Source organism: Lycium ferocissimum, chromosome 7, assembly GCF_029784015.1.
Source record: "Lycium ferocissimum isolate CSIRO_LF1 chromosome 7, AGI_CSIRO_Lferr_CH_V1, whole genome shotgun sequence".
Taxonomy (NCBI): domain Eukaryota; kingdom Viridiplantae; phylum Streptophyta; class Magnoliopsida; order Solanales; family Solanaceae; genus Lycium; species Lycium ferocissimum.
This window is the reverse complement of record NC_081348.1, coordinates 66526505-66550909: the sequence shown is the minus strand read 5'-3', so window position 1 is coordinate 66550909 and position 24405 is coordinate 66526505. Positions and strand designations below refer to the sequence as shown.

Here is a 24405-nt window from a genome sequence, read left to right as displayed (position 1 = left end):
GTGGTATCAGAGCGGTTCGTCCTCGGAATGTCTACACACCGTGTCTAGTAGAGTCTTGTTTATCGGTGTGTTGTGCACCACATCTATAAACAGGAAGCTACAGGACATTTAGGATGTTATCTTTCCTTCTTATCCTAGATCGTGCGATAGAGCTGTATTATCAGGATGACTCCTCCCTAACGAATTGTTATGTTTTCAGCGATGCCTCCAAAGAAGGCGACAGTTCCCGAGAAGAAGGGCAAGTCGGCGGCGGAGGAGAGACTAGCCGGGCCGGAGAGTTACTAGGGCCGTGCTCGGCTTGAGCCGAGATTGTGCTCCGTCGGCGAGCTCGCTACACCGTCACCATCGGAGGAGCTTGGAGCGGCGGCGGCTGCGGGTCGGGGCGGCTCCACCCCGGCTCCCGGGGTTCCAGTGCCCGAGCCTCCAGCTCCTCAGCCAGGGGCGGAGGATAGGGCTATGAGAGATGCGGTCCAGTTGCTGACCAGATTGGTGGCGGGGCAGGTTCACAGGCACGGATTAGGAGGTGATCATGCGGACAGACATGATAGTTTGAGGGCCCGTGATTTCTTGACTTGTAATCCTCCAGAGTTTTTCGGGTCGAAGCCCGAGGAGGATCCCCAGGAGTTTATTAGACAGATGCAGCGTACGTTGCGGCTCATTAAGGCTTCTAGGCGAGTACGTCGAGTTGGCTTCATATCGGTTGCATGATGTAGCCGGCTAATTGGTATGAGTCTTGGGAGTTGTCTAGGGGCGAGGGTGCTCCTCCAGCAGTGTGGGATGAGTTTACAGAGGCCTTTCTTGGCCACTTTCTACCTCCGGAGATGCGGCGAGCTAGGGTTGACAGATTCCTACAGTTGAGACAGAGGGGCAGGAGCGTTCGAGAGTATAGTCTCGAGTTCGATTCATTGGCCAGATATGCACCCACTATTGTAGCTGATATGACTGATAGGATGCATCGATATGTGATGGGGTTGGATCGTTATTTGGTTGATAGCTGTATGGTGATGGCTTCCCAGCCAGGGATGGATATTGCTCGGTACAGGCGCATGCCCAGGGTATGGAGGATCGACATAGAGGGCGTCGGCCGACGAGAGATTATGACGGGGGCCGGCCAAGAGGGCTAGATCGGTGGTTATTCAGGAGAGTCTCGAGGGCGGGCGGCCTCGGCGGCGGCATAGGTAGATATCCTTCCCGGCCCGGCCGGAGTACACCCCCACGCGGTTTACGGGTAGGAGACCGGACAGTACAGGGTATTCAGGAGCAGGTCAGAGCTCCAGGGCTTCGGGTTCGCAGGTGGACAGAGGTTCCGGTCAGTCGAGGCCACCCATACCTCGGTGTTCTCACTGTGGGAGATATCACCCTGGAGAGTGTTATCGTGCCACGGGTGCTTGTTTTACTTGTGGCCGTCAGGGCCACCTTATGAGAGATTGTCCGCTTGGGGGTAGTCCAGGTGGTGCGGCTCAGCCTACTGGGTCAGTTGCTGGTTCATCGTCCTCTTCTGTAGCTATGCGCCCAGCGGGGCGGGGTATGCCGACACCAGCAGGCCGCGGTAGAGGTCGTGGCGGAGCTTCCGGTTCTAGCGGTCCCTCGAACCGCATATATGCCTTGGCCAGCCGACAGGATCAGGAGGCGTCACCTAATGTGGTTACAGGTATATTATTGATCTTCTCCCGAGATGTATATGCATTGATAGACCCAGGCTCCACTTTATCGTATATTTCTCCCCTTGTTGCTAGTAGAATTGGGATAAAACCCGAACCGATAGAACCGTTTGAGGTAGCTACACCGGTAGGAGATTCTGTTATAGCCAGGCAGGTATATAGAGATTGTTCGGTAATTATATGTGGCCGTTGCACTAAAGCAGTTCTGATAGAGCTAGATATGACTGAGTTCGATGTTATTATGGGTATGGATTGGCTAGCTTTATGTTATGCTAACGTTGATTGTCAGAAGAAGGTAGTTCGTTTCAAATTTCCAGGGGAACCAGTTATAGAGTGGACGGAAAATACAGCATCGCCGAGGGGTAAGTTTATTTCATACCTCAAGGCAAGGAAGATGGTTAGAAAGGGTTATATTTATCATCTGGTTCGTGTACATGACTTGAAAGCAGAAGCACCGACTCTTCAGTCAGTCCCGGTGGTTAATGAATTTCCAGATGTATTCCCAGATGAACTTCCAGGTCTTCCTCCTGAGCGGGAGATAGAGTTCACTATAGATGTCTTTGCCGGACACTCGGCCTATATCTATTCCTCCTTACGAAATGGCACTGCGAGTTGAAAGAATTGAAGGAGCGGTGAGGGATTTATTAGAGAAGGGCTTCATTAGGCCCGGCACATCACCTTGGGGAGCGCGGTATTGTTCGTGAGAAAGAAAGATGGGTCGGCTAACGGATGTGTATTGATTATAGGCGGTGAATAAGGTAACCATAAAGAATAAATATCCCCTCCCCGGGATTGATGATTTGTTTGACCGGTTGCGGGGTGCTAAGTGTTTCTCGAAGATAGACTGTGGTCGAGCTACCACCAGTGCGGGTACGAGAGCGGATATTCCAAAGACTGCATTCAGGACCCGATATGGACATTATGAGTTTAGAGTGATGTCTTTTGGGCTGACCAATGCTCCAACAGTGTTTATGGATCTGATGAATCGAGTATTCAAGCCGTTCCTAGATATGTTCGTGATTGTATTTATTGATGATATCTGGTTTATTCACGATCGGAAGAGGAGCATGCGGATCATCGAGGGCGGTACTTGGGGTGCTCCGGCACCGAGAAATTGTATGCTAAGTTCTCTAAATGTGAATTACGGTTGACTTCGGTAGCATTCTTGGGGCATATTATTGGAGCTGATGGCATCGGGTTGATACACGAAAGATTGAGGCCGTAAAGAATTGGCCTAGACCTACGACACCTGCGAGGTACGTAGTTTTCTAGGGATTAGCGAGGATATTACAGGAGGTTTGTGGAGAAGTTTGCTTCGATTTCAGCGCCTTTAACGAGGCTAACTCAGAAGGGAGCTAAGTTCCAGTGGACCGATGCTTGCGAACAGAGCTTCCAGTTGCTGAAAGAGAAGTTGACTACAGCTCCAGTTCTGACTCTTCCTGAGGGACCAGATGGTTATGTCATTTATTGTGATGCTTCCGGTGTTGGATTAGGGTGTGTATTAATGCAGCATGGCAGAGTTATAGCCTATGCCTCCCGGCAACTCAGAAAGCACGAAAGAAATTATCCTACTCATGATCTGGAGCTAGCGGCGGTAATTCATGCTTTGAAGATATGGAGACACTATCTATATGGCGTTCATGTTGATATTTATACGGATCACAAAAGCCTCCAGTATATCTTTAAGCGAAGGAGGGAATTTGCGGCGAGAGGAGGTGGCTAGAGTTCTTTGAAAGACTATGATGTTGATATTTTATATCATCTGGGAAAGCCAATGTTGTAGCGGATGCACTCGGTAGTAAGTCTATGGGTAGCTTGACGGACGTGCCATCGAGAAAAAGAAAGAAATGGTTCGCGAGATCCATCAGCTAGCTAGTCTTGGAGTCCGTTTGGCTGATTCTGGAGATACTGGGGTTTTTGTTAGAGGAATTGTCGAATCCTCTATTACGGAAGAGATAAAGCGACGTCAATATGAGGACCCTGTTCTGGCACAGTACAGAAACACAGCCCTTGAAAAGGAAGGCCCCGTTCGAGATTACACACGATGGAGTACTACTACACGGGGCGGATTATGTGTGCACCGAGGTTGCGGGGGGCTGCGGCGACAGGTTATGGGCGAGGCACATTATGCCCGTTATTCTGTTCATCCGGGATCGACAAAGATGTATCATGACCTCAGATGCTTGTACTGGTGGGATGGTATGAAGAGGGACATAGCAGAGTTCGTTGCTCAGTGCCCAAATTGCCAACAGGTTAAGATCGAACATCAGAAGCCGGGTGGATTGTTACAGGAGATGGAGATTCCGACTTGGAAGTGGGAAATAATTAATATGGACTTCATTACAGGCTTACCTCGCACTCCACGGAAGTATGACTCCATATGGGTTATCGTTGATAGGTGACAAAATCAGCCCATTTCCTTCCGGTCAGGACTACTTATTCGGTGAGGACTATGCCAGGTTATATATTAAGGAGATAGTAAGACTTCACGGAGTTCCCACATCTATTATCTCCGACGGAGAGGTGCCCGGTTTACGACTAACTTTTGGAGATCATTTCGGGAAGGATTGGGGACACGGGTGAGTCTTAGTACGGCATTTCACCCTCGGTCGACGGACAGGCCGAGCGTACTATTCAGACGCTGGAAGATATGTTGCGGGCCTGTGTTATTGATTTCAGAGGTAGCTGGGATGATCATTTGCCACTTGTTGAATTTGCTTATAATAATAGCTACCATTCGAGCATCCAGATGGCGCCGTATGAGGCTTTGTATGGCAGGAAATGCAGGTCACCGATTGGCTGGTTCGATGTTGGTGAAACTAAGTTAATTGGCCCAGATATGATCCAGCAAGCAGTTGATAAAGTGAAACTCATTCGGGAACGGTTATTAGCAGCTCAGAGTCGACAGAAATCATATGCAGATAATCGACGTCGACACTTAGAGTTCCAGGTTGGTGATTGGGTATTCCTGAAAGTGTCACCCATGAAAGGTGTTATGAGATTCGGCAAAAAGGGAAAGCTCAGTCCGAGATATATTGGGCCTTATCAGATCATCCGTAAGGTAGGCAAGGTTGCCTATGAATTAGACCTACCATCGGATTTGGGGGCAGTGCATCCAGTTTTCCACGTGTCTATGCTTCGCAAATGCATTGGTGACCCTTCCGAATATTTCCCATAGAGGATATCCGGGTGACGGAGGAGCTATCCTACGAGGAGCGACCTATAGCCATATTGGATCGTCGGGTGAGAAGGTTGCGTAATAAAAATGTGGCTTCCGTTAAGGTGTTGTGGCGGAACAATAACAGGGAGGAAATGACCTGGGAGGCCAAAGAGGAGATGAAGAAGAAGTATCCCCACTTATTTCCTATGCCTACAGGTAATCTAAATTCCTTAATTGGTTATGTTGATTGATGAATGAATTGTATGTGATAGCTATAAAAGAAACTCCCCCGAAATGCTTATAAGACCCTGTAGGATTAGTTTAACATTCGAGGACGAATGTTCTAAAGGGGGGGGGGGATGTTATATCCCGTATTTTGTACATTGGGACAATCCGAGCTAACCATGATAAGTTAAGGACAAGACTATTTCGGGATACGAGGTAGGGACGTTAACCTCCGATTTTGTTTTAAGGCATAAGTTGCTTATGATTTTATTGGTATGGAATATTAAGGGCAAATTTGGGGTTAAAAATTAATTAATGAAAAAAAAGGGCCAATTCATGGTGTGGTGTGGCTCCCACACATGGCTTGGCCAATTTTAATTGATCCAACCCATGTGTGGGCCATGGTCCACTTGGATGCATTCATATATGTAGATAAAAGATGACTAATTAATTTATTCATCATCTTTTCACTTAGAAAATTGGAGAACTTGGAGAAAAAAAAAGAGACCATTCGGCCATGGTGACCAAAAATTGAGGTCCAAAAATAGTGATCAAAAAAATATTTTCTTCTAGCAATTCAACCAATTGGAAGGTCCTTATTAACGTGGAGTAGTTGTTGGAGTCAACAAACCATTTGTTTGTGCCATTTACAACCCTAGCCAACTTGTGGAGTTAAGTGGAAAAGGTAAGGTTTAATCTTCTTTTTCATATGTTATGAATGATTTGTACATGTTGTAGTGTGTAGGAATGGATGGAAATCATGAAATTGTGTGTTGGTGGTGGTGTGGCCGAATATGGGTTGTCTTGTATGGCAAGGAATGAACTAATTTTATTTAGTATTTTGGTTGTTGTTGTTGTGGATTCTATGTTGATAATGAGAGTTTAATGATTCAAGATGAAGTTGTAATTGTTGTGGGCTGTTTTAGAAGCCAACGTGATTTAATGTAGTTTTTATATTTATGAGAATGACATTGTTAACGTGTGGATTGTTGGTGTAATTCATGAATTTGGGAGAGAGGAATGTGTTGTTGTTGTTGTTCTCGGGTTTGGGGAGGTTTCGGGTGAAGTGGTATTTTGGTTGGGTTGTTTTGAATATTGTGCGGATTGTTTGAAGTGTTCTTGAATCTTGTTTGAATGATCTCGGATTAGTACTTGAACATGTGAGCGTTGATGTTGGCTTGAATGTATGTAGTTGAATTGAATGTAAATGGAATGTTGCCAAAGTATGTAGAAAAGAGTTACTAACGTTAGAATGCGTTTTGAATTGATTGTTGATGTTGTTAATATGGTTGTTGGTATTGTTGTTGATGATTTGGCCGAGTTGAATTCTCGGGGTGTTGAATTTATAGGGGAAATGCTGCCCAAATTTCGTAGATTAAGTGCTAGTTTGGGATTGAATCCTAAGTATCTATAGCTAATGTTAGTATTTAATGACGTTATTGTAGATCTTGGAGAGCCGAGACTTGAGTTTGGATTAGCTTAGGAAGCGGACGAGGTATGTAAAGCCTAACCTTTCTTTCTTTTGGCATGTCTTAGTTGTAAGTAGGCTATGATACGAGCCTCGGGGTAACTCTATTCTTAAGATCCGAGCATGTCTACGATTCTTATTCACTTCTTGATGTTAACATTCTTAATATATTCGAGTTATGATCCTTGTGTCTTTTGTATGATTGGATAATAAATGTTGCATAAAGAATTTTGTTCTTAAAGGATTTATGTTGAATAATGTCCCTAACTTTCATAGACGGGCTCGGATCGCTTCGAAACGTTCGTAGAAGATTTTATAACGAATAATGGCTCTAACTTTCATAGGCGGGCTCGGATTGGTTTGATACTTGTCCGTGGGCCCCCGAGACTTTTCTATGTTTGGTTCTAACGACTCTCTGAAAGAACTTAATGTGACTATCATCTTAACCCACGAGCGTCGATTACTTACTTATTTATTGAGTCTATAATAATGATGTATATGCATATGGTTACTCACGACTCTACACGTGCATACTGTTGTTACATCTTTCGCCGAGTCCCGGACCTGTTATGTCGTCGTGCGCACTACGTTATATTCCGGAGTATGATGTGTTATGGTTCACCGAGCTCCTCGCTAGAGGGCCGGGTTCCGTATATATTTTGGTGTTATGATGTGTTATGGCGTTATGATGTGTTATGGAGATATGTCGGGTTACGGAGATATGAAATCTTCTGGAGTATGATGTGTTATGGCGCCAGATGACGGGGTGGCGACCATGTTCCCTGAGCCCCATGCATGATTTGTGTTTCAAAAGTAAATATTTTGGTATTCTGCATATTGTACTTATTTTCTGTACTTTTGATCCGATTATGATCCTGTTTACTGTAACTCATGCTTTATATACTCAGTACATATTTCATGCGGCCCCGCTTTCTTCGGGGGTTGCGTTTCGTGCCCGCGGTACGGACGCCCACCTTGGTGATCCGCCGGCTTAGGACACCTACTCTGCGCTTGGAGTGCTCCTTTGTTCGGAGCCTATATTTTGGTACATACTCTTCCGTTGTATATGCATATGTCTATTCGGGGGGTACGGCGGGGCCACAATCCCGTCATATGATTTTGTGTTACTCTTAGAGGTACGTAGACATATATGTGGGTTGTGTATATTCTTGTTCGGTTGTGTTCGTATGATTTATGTTTTGGGCGGTCCCGTTCGCCGTGGCGGCCTTGTCGGCTTGCATTTGTATATATTACGGGACGTTGCGCCTTATGATAGCCTTGCAAGCTTCGTGATAGATATTTGTGTATGCGACAATGGAGACTACGTATGATCTTTGTATTTATGTAAGTACTTGTATGCTGATTCTGGTTATTGGGTGTGTACGAGTGCCCAGTTCGGGCACTAGTCGCGGCCTACGGGGTTGGGTCGTGACACTCTGACCCCTCGAGAAGGAGTTACTTATCACGACCCAACCCCGTAGGCTCGCGACTAGTGCCCGAACCGGCACCCGTACACACCCATTAATCAAAAATAGCATACGAATAACTTATACAGTATACAAATAACATATACATACAGAAAGGTGAAACGTCGCCCCAAAGCCGTCACAAATGTATATACAGATCATAATCACATCTTTCAACAAACGATATCACACATAAGCCGGTAAGGCTATCATAGTATTGGGGGGACGTCCAAATCACAAATCACAAATCACACAGACACAACTGAACAGTGATCACCCACAACCCACACATTTATGTCTACAGACCTCTAAGAGTCATAACAAAATCATATGACGGGACAGGGCCCCGCCGTACCCATGAATAGACATATAGTATATACATATGCATCGGAAGAATCTGCACCAAAACATAGGCTCCAGAACAAGGGAGCGCTCCAAGTCAGCTGAACAGGAATCCTAAGCTGGTGGATCGTCCAAATAAGTATACATGTACTGCGCGGCATGAAACGCAGCCCCCGAAGAAAGGGGGTCAGTACGGAATATGTACTGAGTATGCAAAGCGTGAAAAACAATAAATAGGATCATAATCAGAACAAGAGATACAGAAAGTAAATACAATATCCAAAATACCAAAATGCTTACTCATTAAAACATAAATCATGCATGGGGCTCTTAGAATATGGTCGCCCGCCCGTCGTTGGCGCCATAACACAGCATCACACCAGAAGGTTTCATATCTCCGTATCCCCGTCACACAGCATAACACATCATAACGCCATAACACAAGATAACACCAAATATAATCGGAACCCGGCCCTCTAACGAGGAGCTCGGTGAACCGTAACACGATCACATCGAATATAACATAGTGCGCACGATACATAACCGGCCCGGACTCGGCGAAAGAGATAACAACCGTATGCACGAGCGAGTCGTGAGCAACTATATGCAGCTTTAAAACATTTTCAAAGACTCGATAGAATAATCAAAGTGAACCATCATTTTAGAACCAAGGCGATAGTCAAATCAAGTTTCTTCCGAATGTCGTTCGAAGATATATCAACGGCGAACTTTAGGACTCATAGATACGTATCAAACCATATGAAATAACTTATGGAAATTAGGGGCATAATCGTCATTACAAACTCGATAGAGAAGTAAATAATCGACGCTCGAGGGATAAGACGTTAGTCACGCTAAATCCTTTCAAAAGTCATTAGTATTACACAAGGGAAAGTCTCGGGGCCCACGGACGCGTATCAAACCAATCCGAGTCCATCTATGAAAGTTGGAGACCATTATTCATTATAGAATCTCCTACGAACGTTTCGAAGCGATCCGAGCTCGTTTATGAAAGTTACGGTCGTTCGTAGTTGCGGAGTCTTTTTTTTAAAAAAAAAAAACAACGTCCTTTATGCAACATTTAAAATCCAACTATACAAAAGACTTAAGAACCATAATTTGACCATATTAAGAACGTCAACATCGAAGTGAATAAGAATCGTATACGGGCTTGGATCTTAAGAATGGAGTTACCCCGAGACTCGTATCATAGCCTACTTACAATTAGGACATGCCAAAAGAAAGAAAGGTTAGCTTTACATACCTTGTCCGCTTCCTAAGCTAATCCGAATTTAAGTCTCGGCTTCCCAAATCTACAACAACATCATTAGATACCAAACATTAGCCATAGGCACTCCGGAATTCTAGGCTAGCACTTTATCTACGGAAATTTGGGCAAGATTTCCCCTAATAAATTCAACAACCCCGAGAATTCAACTCGGTCAAATCTTCAACAACAATACCAATAACCACACTAACAACATCAACAATCAATTCAAAATGCATTCTAACGTCAATAACTCTTTTCTACATAATTGGACAACATTCCACAAACCCGAAACCTTCCAATTGCCATAGGGATAACAACAACACATTTCTTTCTTCCAAATTCATAAACTACACCAACAATCTTCACATTAACAACATTAACCTCAATAATACAAGAAATTATGATAAAATCACATTACCTTCTCCAACAACCTACAAACGATTACAACTTCAATTTGAATCATTAAACCATCATTCTCATCATAGAATCCATACAACAACAACCAAAAATACTAAATAAAATTTAGTTCATTCCTTGTCACAAAACAGCCCATACTCACGGCTCAACATCAACATACAAAGTTTCATGAATTTCATCCATTTCTACACACTATTCCCTCCGTTCTAATCCGTTAAACTCGAATAAACTTGTTAACAATGAAAAGGAACCTTAATCTTACCTCAAGTGTGCAGCCACCACGTCCACCCTCTTCTTCTTGGTTGATTTTTAGCTCAAATTGAAGGCAACGCGACGTACGACACTTTTCTCTTCATGGGCTTCGGAATTCGGGGCGCGGATTTTGTCCAAATTAGTTTTTCTCTGTAGGCTCTCCTCTCTCTTTTTCTCCAGAATTTTTTGAGTGTTTTGGTATGAAATATGAGGAGAAAAGGCTGATATTTCATTTAAAAAGGTGTGAGTAATGGGCCTGACCCGGTTGGGCTCGGTTGGGCACCGGCCCATCGACCTTTTCGCTTAAAACATCCATATCTCTTTATCCGGATGTCTCCTGTGAACCCACAACCTATGGTTGGAAAGCTATTTCAATTATGTACAACTTTCATTCTGGGAGTTTTCCCAAATTCCAAACTCATAATGCCGTTTTGGCCCCTCGAAGTTAGATCACCCGAAGACGTTTTCTTAAATCGTCCTTTTGGAGGGCTTACACTCATTTTTAGCTTATGGGTCCTTCTTAGGACTTGCTCAACTTCACATGTACTACCCATATATCTCTTCATATGTCCTTTATAAAATCCCGACATGTGGGTCCCACCTTAACATACGGCCACTTTGGCCCTTTTCATGAAATTTTTATTTCAACTTCTAGCCCCTAATTTCCCTTAATATTCCATACCAATAAAATTCATAAACAACTTATGCATTAAAACAAAATCGAAGGTCAAAAATCTCGACCTCGCATCCCGGAGTAGTCTTGCCCTTAACTTATCGTGGTTAGCCCGGAATATCCCAATGCACAAAATTCGGGATATAACATTACTGAACATCCCATCCTTACGGGCCTTCTTCTCAACTTGCCTTGTATAACTCTCATGCCTAATCCCCTCAACGATATGGACATGCTCCACTATCTCCTGAAATGAAGCCCTAGTGGCTACAAGGTGAAGAGCCGATAACTGCAGTCTGGTGTTCAACCCCTTTATGAACCGCTGTATCCTCTCCCCTTCAATGGGCAGCAACTGAAGAGCAAAATGAGAAAGGGAGTGGAAACGGGACTCATACACAGCAACAGACGAGTTCCCCTGACCAATAGTAGCGAACTCATCCTTCCTTCAGTCCCTCAGAGTACGCGGAACGTACTTGTCCAGAAACACAGAATAGAACTGAACCCAAGTCAACGGAGGTGACCCAGCTGGCTTACACTCCACATAAGCCCTCCACCAAAGCTTGGCATCACCCAAGAACTGGAAGGTCACAAACTCTACCCCGTACTTATCCACGGCCCCCATCTTATGGATCCTCTCATGACAGTTGATGATGAACTCATATGCATTCTCCGACACATTACCATAAAACACAGGAGGCTTCATTTTAGTGAACCTCCAAAATAGATCATGTTCTTTACTAGTCATCACTGGCCCTGCACCTGGCCTCGGGAAGGCCTCAAAACCCGGAACCTCATCCAAGCGAGCTGCCACCACTGTTGCATGTTGAACCCCCGGAGCCTGTGCTTTGTCCGGATCTAGGGACACTACCCCTGCGCCCCTACCTGCTGGACCCGCTGGTATAGCTCCAGCCTGTGCTAACCCATGCAATCAATGCAGCACCTGTGCCATAGCATCTGGTATCCCCGAGCGAGTGCGGCTCACGGTGGAATTGGTCTTTTCACTGCCGGGGCCGGGCGGTGCGGGCGCATCTCACACTACATCATTAGGAACCACTGGAGGCACAGGGTCAACCACTGGGACGCCGCCCCCAGCTGGGGCCGCCCCCTGCTAGCTCCTCTGCCTCCACCTCTACCTCTAGCTGCTGTCGCGCGTGTTCTAGCCATCTGCAAGAGAATGAAGGTGTCACGACCCAAACCCATGGACCGTGATGAGTGCTTGACCACTGCTGACCAAGCACCCCTAACCTCGTATTTGCCATATACTAAATAACCTGGTGGCCCATTTTTAACTCATATTCGAATGATAGCATCTGCTGTAAAATTTATACAATAAACTCTACAGCAATAACTCATAAGCAGCCCACGTGGGCATATATATATAGACATGTGTGCATAGGATGGCAACGCAGTCTGACATGGACACTACATGTAGTGTATATAAAATAAGAGACCACAAAGCTACCTGACGCTCCCACTATATACCACTGTCTACAGACCTCTATGGAATATACACTGTAGAAAAGACAGGACAAGGCCCCCCCCCCCCCCCCCCCCCCCCCCCCCCCCCCGTCATACCCATATCTCTACATATCAAAATAGCATACCAAAAGGGCTACAGCTTCGGACCAAATGGAGCGCACTAGTTGCGGCTGAGGAGAGGTCTTACTGGTCTGGCTCACCTGGCCGACTACCTGAACCTGCAGGCATGAACGCAGCGACCACAAGAAGGGACGTCAGTACGAACAGTGTACTGAATATGTAAGGCATGAATAATATCATAATAAGATACGTGAAACACAACACAAAATAAAGATATAACCTGTACATACATCTGATCATCTCTTAAGGCGGATGTCATGCATTCTAACTTTAACTTTTTAAAACAACATTATAAATATATATATATATATATATATATATATATATATATATAAGTAAACTGCCCGACCATATAGGTGTGGTGTTATGCTGCCCGGCCATTTAGGCACGGTGTTATCATCATTAGCCCGCGTCCAGGCCTCCCACGTCCGGGGCGTAAGCTGCCCATTGCAGAGGTGTGTCTGCCCGGCCGCCTATAGGGTGGCACGGTGTTATATTGCCTAGCCATTTAGGCACGGTGTTATTAAAATATATACATAATTATAAAAGCATGCATGAGAGCCCAAGTGAAAGCTACAACTCTATCGGAGTGACGTAAGGTCAGAAACCTCCGATTTATATTATGGAATAATCATCATCGCTATATCTCGCCTCGAAGGAACAATTCATGAGGTGAGATCAACAACAATGAGCAACTCAAGAAAATCATGGAATAAACTCGATACTCTCATAATAGCTTTAAAATCATAGCTTTGGAACTTCTAGAAGTTGAATCATCATCATCATTATCTTCATAGAACATACTCATTCTTAGCATCATAAGAAACTCTTGGAATCATGAATCTCTAACATTTGACGATAAGGACATTATGGAGGACACCTCATCTTTAGTATCATGGAAAGCTTTTAAGAATCATGAGTTTCTAACTCTTGGAAATAAGAAGGTTATGGAAACGTATATGGAATCACAACATAAGAATCATGCCTTTTGAAAGAAAGGGACTAGCCTTAACATACCTTTCGGTCTCCTTAGCGATTCAACGTTTACCCTTCCAAGCTCGTAAATCTACATATAAACCATTCATACTATGGTTAGGCCCATTGTCATACGCTTGTCTTAAGCCTTCAATTTAAATCCTTTTTAGAATCTGCCGAAATTCGGGCAGCATCTCCCCTGTTTATAGGCCTAGTCCGAAATCACAATACCAACAACAAACAACAACAATACCAATACCAACATCAACAACATCATAATCAATACCAATATATTCCATAAACATCCCACACGATGTTTTATCCAATTTCTCAACCCATAAATTCATTATACGAACATTTAATAACTTTTCCTCCGTAAATAAACTTAAATCAAGACCAATAAGGAAGAATTCATACCTCACTCCCGCTAGAACCGTGATATATTTACTATCCACCTCAGATTCAAGCCAAAATCTCTCGCAATACGATATTATAATCGCAACTATACGTTGTCCGGACCTAAATTCAGGGATTTCACTTAATTCGCGGTAAAATTTAGTGGACGGAAGTTGGGGGAAAGTTCCAGAATATTTGGGGACTTTTTGGGGGTGTTTGGTCTGAAAATAAGGGGGTAACCCCCCTTTTATACTGTTCTAGAGTCGGTCTAAACCGACCTAGAATTTGCTCTGCGCGTTCGCGCCACCTTGGGGCGCGTTCGCGCACAGTAAATCCTCTGCTCGGACAGTCTGTATTAAAATGCTCATAACTTTTGATCCTGATGTTGTAAAAGGGCCCATGACCTATGGTTGGAATGCTATTTCAATTAGCTACAACTGTCATTTTTGGTGCGTTTCCAAATTCTAAACTTATAATGGTGTTTTGGCCTCTTCAAATCAGATCATCTGAAAACGTATCCTTAAATCATCCTTTTGGAGGGCTTATGCCCATATTCGGCTTAAGGGTCCTTCTTAAGACTTTCTAAACTTCCCATATACTACTCATATCACTTTTCATATGTCCTTTATAAGACCTCGGCATGTGGGCCCCACCTTAACATACGGGTGCGAGGGCTACTCATCAAGTAACTTATTAAGTAATTTACACCATACGGTCTCTAAATGTCATATATATATATATATATATATATATATATATATATATATATATATATATATATATATATAGGCTCTCGTCATCCCTAATCCTTGTATAACTTTACTCTCCCTTGAGCTCATACTAAGCCGTCTACAGTTTTAGTAACGCGAAATTTTCACGGATGTAACAGAAGGATAGTCAGATCCCAATTTGAATCAACAGATACCAATTGGAATCAAGTAGCACAAAAGAAGAAAGGAAAGGGAGTTTTCCTAGTGTACGACAGCCTCTCGAAGATAAGTACAGACGTCTCCATACCGATCTACAAGACTCTGCTAGACATGTCCTTGTACAATGAGATTGATGAACCTAAAGCTCTGATACCAACTTTGTCACGACCCAACCCGCCATGACTGGCACCCATCTAAATCCTAGTGGGCGAACCAACATACAAAACACCTATCCGTTGAATACGATTTTTTATATTAACCAAGCTAGACAATTATTACTCATTTAACATCAAAAGAACAAAGTAAATCATGCCATAAATGCTGAAATAAGTGTGGAAGTTCTAGCTATTACAATCCCCAAAAATTCGCTCGTATAGAACTCTAAGCTAAAACATGTCTAAGAATCTGAAGTCTAACAAATAAGCAATCCATAATGTCCAGAGTACGAAAACACATCATAGCAAGATGATCTTCGGGCGGCTTGGCATGGGATGAAGCTCACCCAAAATCTATCAACAAATATCCTCGACGCTAGATGTGAGGACGAGCAATGGTCTCTATGTCACAATCTGCACTCAAAGAATGCAGCAAGGTAGTATCAGTACAAACATTATGTACCTGTAGATATCATAGGCCGACTAAGATTAGTATCATGCACATTTCGTAAAATCAATAGAATAAAACAAGCCAGTCAATAGTCATGAATATCAATAATTCACAGCAAGTCAACCAAGAACAATCACAATCAAATCACCAAGATGTCAAGCATCACAATCACGCAAGTCACATCGAAAATAAAATTACCACAATAACCTCACTCGGTGTATATACATGCTTACTGATTTCTTAGCTCAGTAGCCATGACCTGCAGGGGACCCATGGTGTCCATGTACCACCCGTTCTGGATCCACTCCTCGGACCCGAGCACAAACCTCCGCCCCAGAACAAACCTTGGTCGCGGGACATATGAAAGTACCTCTTATTTCAGGAACGATCCTCGGATCACGAGCCCATAATCTAGGTTACATGAGTGCCTTTCCATACCTCTTACAGAACAGTGTTTCTTACCTTTCCAATATCAACAATCAACTAATCATTTCATGTCACAATAGTCTTGAGAAGATTATATTAGCTTCTCATCACAACACATCCACTATAGATTTAAATCACATAGGAATAATGGCACGGAGCCTACACAATCAATCAATCACATTCACGTAGAAATTTAACCACACAATACCATGCAAGAAAACTAGACATGCTTTCTCCTAAGGAGATCACCAAACATACAATCAACTAACTAAAGTCTAACTTAAGTAAACCGTAACCTACCTCAAAGTAGAGCTGGAACACGCAGGTTACTCTGCTACAACCTTTCCTTTCCTTAAAGCCTCAATATGTTCATGGTCTAAAAATAGAAGGCTCAATGAGTCACATTGCTCAATTTACAAACACTAAAGCAAGAATACCCTTCCCTTTCCCTATTCTAAGGGTGGATGATTTTCTAGGTGATAAACAACCTATAAAGGCTTCTAGTATTCATTTACCATTAATTTATACAACATTCTATCAAACATGGCCATTACAAATAGTTTTCTATGGAAAAGACACCATTTTTATAGAACCCTAGGTCTCAAATCACTTAGTTTATGATTCTAAATGTTCAATTTATGACAAATAGCAACTAATCAATCCATTTAAACGATAAATAAGCGATAATAACCCCAACCCATAAAGTTTAGAAGGTTTATTGACATTCTAGGGTTTATACTTTACTTTCACCATTAGAGACCCATGAATATGATTACGATAATGAAGGGAAAGGGACTGATAGAGTAAAAAGCAATGGAACTCACCTCTCAAGGTTATCTTGTCCTAGCTTGAAAATTCTCTCTAGCTGCTTGTTGGGAAGTGTGTTGGTGTTTTGTGAATAGAGAATATGAGACTAAGTATAAAAATCCCAGCCATTGTTTTTCGTCGACCGCTGCAGCGGTACCACTATAGCGGTCAAGTGACCGCTATAGCGGCCCACCACAAAATCGCTCTGACCGCTATGGTGGTCCATCTACCGCCATAGCGGTATATTGCCCGCTACAGCGGCCACCAAGGAAATTGGATGGCCGCTGGCAGCAATCTGAGTACCGCCACAGCGGTACCGCTGCAACGGTACTCCTACCGCCACAGCGGCTCATTTTGGACAGTGAGCTTGATTTTGTCTAGTTTTCCCTTTTCACCCCACATTTCATCCAAGGCCTCAAAAACACAACACAAAACATGCACACATACAAAACAACACCCCACGAATCCACCCACGGCCTCGGAATTCGTAACAGAGTCCTAATTTCTCATAACGACCCGAAGGGTCATTATATGGCATTTACCCTTAGTCCCACATTGCTTAGGAATAATAGTACAAAATTCCTCTTGTTCAGGCCACCCATAAGGAAACTTACCCACAATAGCATATTGTAAATCTTCAAGAACTTCCATACGAGAAACTTTACTCGATGTCCATTTAACATGAGGAATACCTTCAACATATATGACCTTTTTGAGTGGAATGGGATCACATTGGAGCTTGGACAAGGAGTCCTCCATGTTCATCACTGTTTGCGGATAGGTCGTCGTAGGACTAGGGTTTGCATGTGGAGCAAGTGGAGATAGGGCTGTAGAAGGAGAAGAGTGTGCAACCGTGTTGGGGAGGGGAGGGAAATGTGTTTGTGATGAGAATGTCAAAGTCTGGCCAGCCGCCGTTGACGGCTGACCAGCGGCCTTGGTACCCATAGGATACGTTAGGTTAGGGTTTGCATGGGAGGAGAGAGAAGGGAGAGTTTTTTCGAAACGTTTAGTTACAAATATATAGATATAAAAGACTTTATAAATAAGAAAGAGAAATTTCATGCCAAGTGTAATTTTATTATTCCTAAGGGATTCTATTAAAAAAGGTTTAAAGCCTTTAGTTCTTGCTATTCATTTCTACCAAACGCTAACCGAGTTTTCCAAGTGAAAGAAAAGGGAAATGGATGGGATAATATTTGCAACCACTAACCTTAAAAGAAGTGACAGAGAATGAATAAAAATCAACAATCAATTAAATATATTCAGTGGTAAATACCCATTAATATTACACCTATTATAGGGTCCACAATATTAGTATTTGTAACGACACCTTGGTCGTTTTATGCCTTTGTACTCTTTTTCCCCTAACTATCCTTCCCGTATCTTCATCATGGCATTTATGACTTGCGAGGATGATTGGCGCGATTTTCAAGGCAATCCTTAGATTTAGCAATTTGAAAGTTCTTGAGTTAAGAAAATGAGAAAATTTGACCAAAGTCAACATTGGGGATAAATGGGTCCATATTGAAGTTTAGTCGATTTCATTAGGTCCGAAATGTGATTTATGACTTAGTTGAGTAGTTGGTTCGGGTCCCGAGGGACTCGGGTGTGTTTCGAATTTTGGGTCGGAAGCTAGTTAACGTTGAAGTTTGGAGTTGACCACAGTCAACATCATGTCAAGACGATCCTGTTTCTATGTTTTAAGTGCGCGAGAAAATTCATAGCATGTTTTATGACTGAAATGAATATATGATTTGTGTCTGGGAGGTTCCGGGTATGTTTCAAGTATCAAAACCAAGTTTAGAATTTTTTTGTTTTTTCAGTTGCTGGTGTGGCCGTGTTTGCGATGTTTTGCTCGCAATTGCGAGGTCCTTTCCGCATTTGCAAAGTCGGTGGAGGTCAGAGAATCTTGCTCTTGTGAAGGAAGGTGTCGCATCTGCGAGGCCGCATTTGCGAGTCGGGGGTCTAACCATCAAGAACATCGGGCGTCAAGTGAAAAGTGACAAAAGGAAAAATACTCCAAGAACATATGGTATAAGAAATGTTAATCGAGATACAATGTAACATAATCTATTTTCATCGCATATAATCAATTCAGCTATTATGTCAACGTAATAACTTTTATTTTCATCATTTAAAGAAATATTGCATTTAATTTAACGTCGATTGCTATTTTTCAACAATAAATCTTTCTTATATGTATCTTTTTAATGATTAACACGACATATACGTGAAACACATACAAAACTAGTATTAAGAATAGTGTTAGCTTTGAATCGCGCGAGATCATGCCTAAATCATTTGATTTCAAAGCTCTAATCATCTATACCTAAGTCAAAAGTGATTTTAGTTTGAACTTGAGTCATTCGTCTGTTGGGAATTAATTAGATATAAAATTAAAGGTTTGTGGTGAATAATATGATCTATCAAGCCCTTGAATTGACGCCTGAAAGAAAAGACTCAGAATATTACAATTTTGTTTTTCAAACTCAAATTTGAGTGTACAAACTTAGTAACATTTTTATTTGTGTTTAAACATCCTAGCTTTCTGACATTTTGTCATGCCAGCTTTATATTGATGCACGTGCAATTTCCTCTATGAATAGCAAGCCACCACGATAGAATCATCAAGAGAAAACATAAAATACATAACAAGAAGTAAATTAATTAATAACGAGAAACTTTCATATGACCTCGAATATTTGAATAGAACACTGTACGTAGGACTTATGAAATCAATTACATGAATCTTAAGCTACTACATGGAAGATTTCTATACTATATATATATATATATATATATATATATATATATATATATATATATATATATATATATATATATATATATATATATATATATATATATATATATATATATATATTAAATCAGCACATTTGTATATAAAGATAACATCTTTCATTCTCCTAACTCTAACCAATTTGGCAACACAACTATGGTTATTTTACCTGCTGCAGATACATGTTACACACATTGATTTAACTGACTTCCTGACGTTCTCCAACCTGGGACTTTGGCTTTGGTGAAACAAGAGTGGAGGCCATGGAATGTGAATTTGATCTGACAAAAGTTAAATCTAATCTCTGAAAGGTCGAATCTGACCTGGTACGACGATGTAAACTAGGACTACATTTCTCCACAACCTCAATATCCCACAAGACCTTTTCGTGTTTCCTATTAGTATTAGGAGCCTCATGTGTAATAGAGTTTCTCCATGGTGGTAATCCTCCATTAGGTCGAAGGTAAGTCCCCCAAAATGATTTAAGGCGTACCTGCAGTGGTGGAACTAGGATTTTTAAGGGATGCCAAAATATGAAAAATTAAATATATGAACAAATTATGGGGATTCAACACATAGTATATATACATAAAAAATTGCTTTTACGTATCTACACGGTGTAATTTTCTAGCGAATGGCTATCAACCAACACCCCTTGGATGCATGTGGCTCCGCCAATGCTAGGGCAAATTTAGGGGGGGTGGGAGGGTGTTCACCCGAACACCCTCAGCAAAACATTACAATGTATATATTGGGTAAATTTTCAGTGTTTATGTACATATATAAGTTAATACACTGAACAAATGCAAAATGTTAGCTCAAGTGGTCCATGGTGTTCAAAATTCTCTCCAGAATCCCATGTTTGATTCCCAGGAACAACGTTATTTTTTATATTTAGCTTTTGTTATTTTTTTCGAACCCCTCGAGTGAAAATCCTGAATCTGTGCCTAGACTGCGTACCTGAAATCCATCCCTTACGGCTTCCCATTCCGCGGATGGGTAGTTTTTTTCTGGAAGATCTGCTTGGATCACTTTCTTTCCAGCAACCCCTGGAATGAATGGTGTATTGGTAGCTGTTAGGTATTTTCCATAACAACTCTTGAGACGAATGGCGTCTTGTCTTCCTTCAACAAATTCTACATTCCAAATTGAATCTTTATTTGATCCTTTACGGCTTTGTGACACAAATTCTTTGTCATCCATTGCTATAAGGTACTTGTCTTTTCGATTTCTAAGACGTACGCTCTCTGCCCGTTGGAATAGTTCCATTTGATCAATACCTAATTAAATTCGTTCCAATTGAGATGATGTAATTTTAGATCACAAAATATGTAAGAAAAAAAAAGAGAGAATGATTGAATAAATTATATTCTAAAGGCAAAATGAGAGTCTTAAAATCATCAGATTTGTTGCATGCATGCAATATGATATGCATACCTGAGTTAACGCAAGAAAATTAATTAATCAAAGGATTAGGAGCTGACAGACTCTCCTAAGAATTGTTAAGGGTTTTGTTGAGGAGAGAAAACATGCGATTTGATAGATCTTGAAAGATAACTTATGCATTAATCAATGATTGTTTTGTAGAAAGTTAAATCTGATATATGTATGGTTTGAAACCGAATCTTAGTTATCTTGACTGACATATATATATATATATATATATATATATATATATATATATATATATATATATATATATATATATATATATATATATATATATATTTTTGATAAAGACTAAGTTTTGTTGATATCTTCATCTTTATTTAGCAATTCAGTTGAACAATTTGTGGTTTATAACCACGTCGCTTGGAAGTGAAACATTACAATATTTTTGGTATGACAAAAGAATATTAAATTATGATCTTGAACTTATTATATCCTTCTAGGACTTACTTTACAATTCAGGAAAAACACATGGGCAATAATAATTTTTATCAGTAAGTTAATGTTATATCAATATAAATTATGACGCAAATGGGTTTTGAGCTTTTTTTTTTTTTTTTTTTTAATAAGTAATTAGTTTTAAGTAAGTGTGTTGCACATGTATGCTGCTTCAATAAAAAACAAATTATGTACAAGTGGAATAAGTTATGTACATTAGCAACTGACGTTTGGATAGATATAAAATGTCCATTAGCACGTCATGAGTTAATTTAATAAAATGGTAATTAGCACTTCGATTTCGTTGTCACCATGTAACTAAGCCAAATCAACTGTTTACTTACTCAATGGGAGTGAGTTAATTTGCAAAAAACCTCAAGTTGATGAATCAGAATCTTGATAAAGTTTTTGTTTTTAAAAGAAATTAGAGATTAGACGGTACAACTCTTATTACTTATTAGTTTAATAGTTTATTCATGAGTTACATTACTCAATGAAGCAGTTGATTGAAATTATGGGATGGATAAATGTTACAGATGATGAATCATTTCTTTTATATGTTTGTCACTTTATCTCTAGTAATATTGTTTGCCTATAATAATAGATGCATTCAAAAAACAGATGATGAATCATTTCTTTTATATGCTTGTCACTTTATCCAGTAGTTTGTTTTTAAAAGAAATTAGAGATTAGACGGTACAACTCTTATTACTTATTAGTTTAATAGTTTATTCATGAGTTACATTACTCAATGAAGCAGTTGATTGAAATTATGGGATGGATAAATGTTACTGATGAATCATCTTTTATATGTTTGTCACTTTATCTCTAGTAATATTGTTTGCCTATAATAATAGATGCATTCAAAAAACAGATGATGAATCATTTCTTTTATATGCTTGTCACTTTATCCAGTAGTATTGTTTGCCTATAATAATAGATGCATTCAAAAAATTCATTCAACATATACTTTTAATTGAGATAAAATGTAATCTATAATCAGTAATAACTTTCTTCTATTTTCTTGGTTAAAAATAGTACCCTCTCCGTCCCGATTTATGTGATATAGTTTGACTAGGCACGGAGTTTAAGAAAGAAAAGAAGACTTTTGAAATTTGTGGTCTAATACAAGTCATATATATTTGTGTGATTGTAAATCATTTTATTAAGGGTAAAAGGGGAAGTTTTAAGCTAAATTATTTCTAAATATAGGAATGTATCATTTTTTTTGGGACAGACTAAAAAGGTAAGTGTCACACATAAATTGAGACACAGGAAGTAATTTTTATGAAAAAAAATTAAATGTGACTGAATTATAATCTAAAATTTGAAATGAGAAATTAGATAATTCAGGCATGGCGACCTTAGGTTATGATAGCATTATGAAACTGAGAAGCCCAAAAGGAAAATAGAGTAGAAAGAAAGCCAACAAAGGAAAATAGAGTAGAAAGAAAGCCAACAATAAAATTTTGGCGTTTTCACTTGTCTAATGTGAAAGAAATAAGGGTTCTCAAAGATATGAGTTCGATTTTTGGAAACTTCGAAGCAAGCTGACGGTTTCCTTTCATGAATCTCAGTCTAACTTACCTTCCTTACATCTCAGTTTCCTGTCTCCCTAACTAAATAAAGGCTCATCACAAATCGGTAACAGTAGTTATATGTGCGAACACCACTTCAAAAAATTAAGTTATTAATGGTGTGCTCAGTATGGAGGAAAATCATTTTCAGAATTTATTTTTTAATTTTTCATGTTTACAACATACCCAGTGTAATCCTACAAATGGGGTTTGGGGAGGGTAGAGTGTACTCAAACCTTACCCCTACTCTGGAAAGTAGGGAGGGCTGTTTCTGAATGACCCTTGGCTCAAGAAAAAGTTGGTGAAAACATGTTTGACCTTACCCCTAATTTTTCATGTTTGATTGGTTAAAATATTTTTTCTGGCAAAACAAATTCCTTAAAAATAGTGAAAATGATTTGCCTAATAGAAGTGCGGAAACAAGTTTCAAAGAAGCAAGTTGCAATATTAGTCGTAACTTGTTTTGGTGATAAGAAATTGGATTGTGCAAATTGCAAAGAACGAATCATTCTAACTGGTGAAAGGGCTGGCTTCATCTGTTATAGATAGAGCTAGGGGTGTTCATGGGTCGGTTTTGGGTTAAAACAAAAACCAAATCAATCTAGTCGTTTTTTAAAATTATTAAAACCAAACTAAACCAAAAATAATACATATCCATCGGTTCAGTTAAAGTCGGTTTGGTTCGGTTTGGGTAGGTTTTAAGAAAATTAACGATATTTCTCTCTTTCATGTTTTTTTTCCTACAATTAGGAGATAATTTTCTATCCTTTTCCAACTAATCCATTATTACCCGCCCTTTTATTGTGGTAACTATAGTTTCTTGCATTATGGAGAAAATGTCTTAAGATTTATGATTTTAATTAAGTGAATATTTTTTTTTTTTTTTGAAACTAATGCTGAGATTACACAAAATCCTAATGACACTATAAGAGAAAAACTACTTTCCAAGGGCCTTGACTTGTATCAATTTTTCACACCTTCAAGTCTCACGGGTGGAACGGATCAAAGTCTCTTGAAGAATTCTTCAGGCATTCTTCGTCATGATAATCTCCTCATGCAATGTCTGTTAGGATCTGGAATAACCTAGCATGTATAGAAATAACCCAAATCATATGAACCACTGATAATACTGCATCATGCAGAATGTGAAGCAGTGCACTTGTAAGACAGGTTTTGATCATGTGCATCCTTAATAAGCATTCCTCTAGCCTTGTATTTGCTGCGGTATTAAGTAACAAACAATGTGACCTTCCCACCAAACATAGCAGTACCTTTAGCAGATTGAACAATCAAGTTAATACCACACACTAAATACAAAGATACGTTCAGTTTTATCCTTTCCTAGCACTGAAGGTATTATAGTGTTTGCCTTGCCTGTGAACTGAATCTAAAGTTAGGAGTTAGATCCTTTTCTAGATTGATTAGCCTTCTTCCTGATGATGGAACTTCTTGAAAATGATGAAATTCTA

The 24405-nt window shown here is 40.6% G+C and overlaps 1 protein-coding gene across 2 annotated transcripts; it reads right to left on the bottom strand.

The window, feature by feature from the left end:
• Window positions 1-19546: 19546 nt before the first annotated feature.
• LOC132063045 (uncharacterized) lies at window positions 19547-21120 on the bottom strand. Of its 2 annotated transcripts, XM_059455482.1 has the most exons (3): window positions 20910-21120; window positions 20433-20752; window positions 19547-19965 (listed from the first exon to the last, which is right to left on the bottom strand). In XM_059455482.1, the coding sequence occupies exons 2-3, from the start codon at window positions 20739-20741 to the stop codon at window positions 19672-19674; spliced, it is 603 nt and encodes a 200-aa protein (XP_059311465.1). In that variant the 5' UTR covers window positions 20742-20752; window positions 20910-21120; the 3' UTR covers window positions 19547-19671. The 2 variants fall into 2 exon arrangements, with proteins under 2 accessions (XP_059311465.1, XP_059311466.1); XM_059455483.1 differs by having other exon boundaries at window positions 20433-21120.
• Window positions 21121-24405: the final 3285 nt, after the last annotated feature.

What these genes read in the sequence shown, in the direction of transcription:
- LOC132063045 (XM_059455483.1), bottom strand. Translation starts at nt 20,741, where the DNA reads ATGGAACTATTCCAACGGGCAGAGAGCGTACGTCTTAGAAATCGAAAA. An exon ending in CCGTAAGGGATGGATTTCAG is followed by an intron (nt 19,966 to 20,432) that starts GTACGCAGTCTA and finishes CCACCACTGCAG; the next exon opens with GTACGCCTTAAATCATTTTG.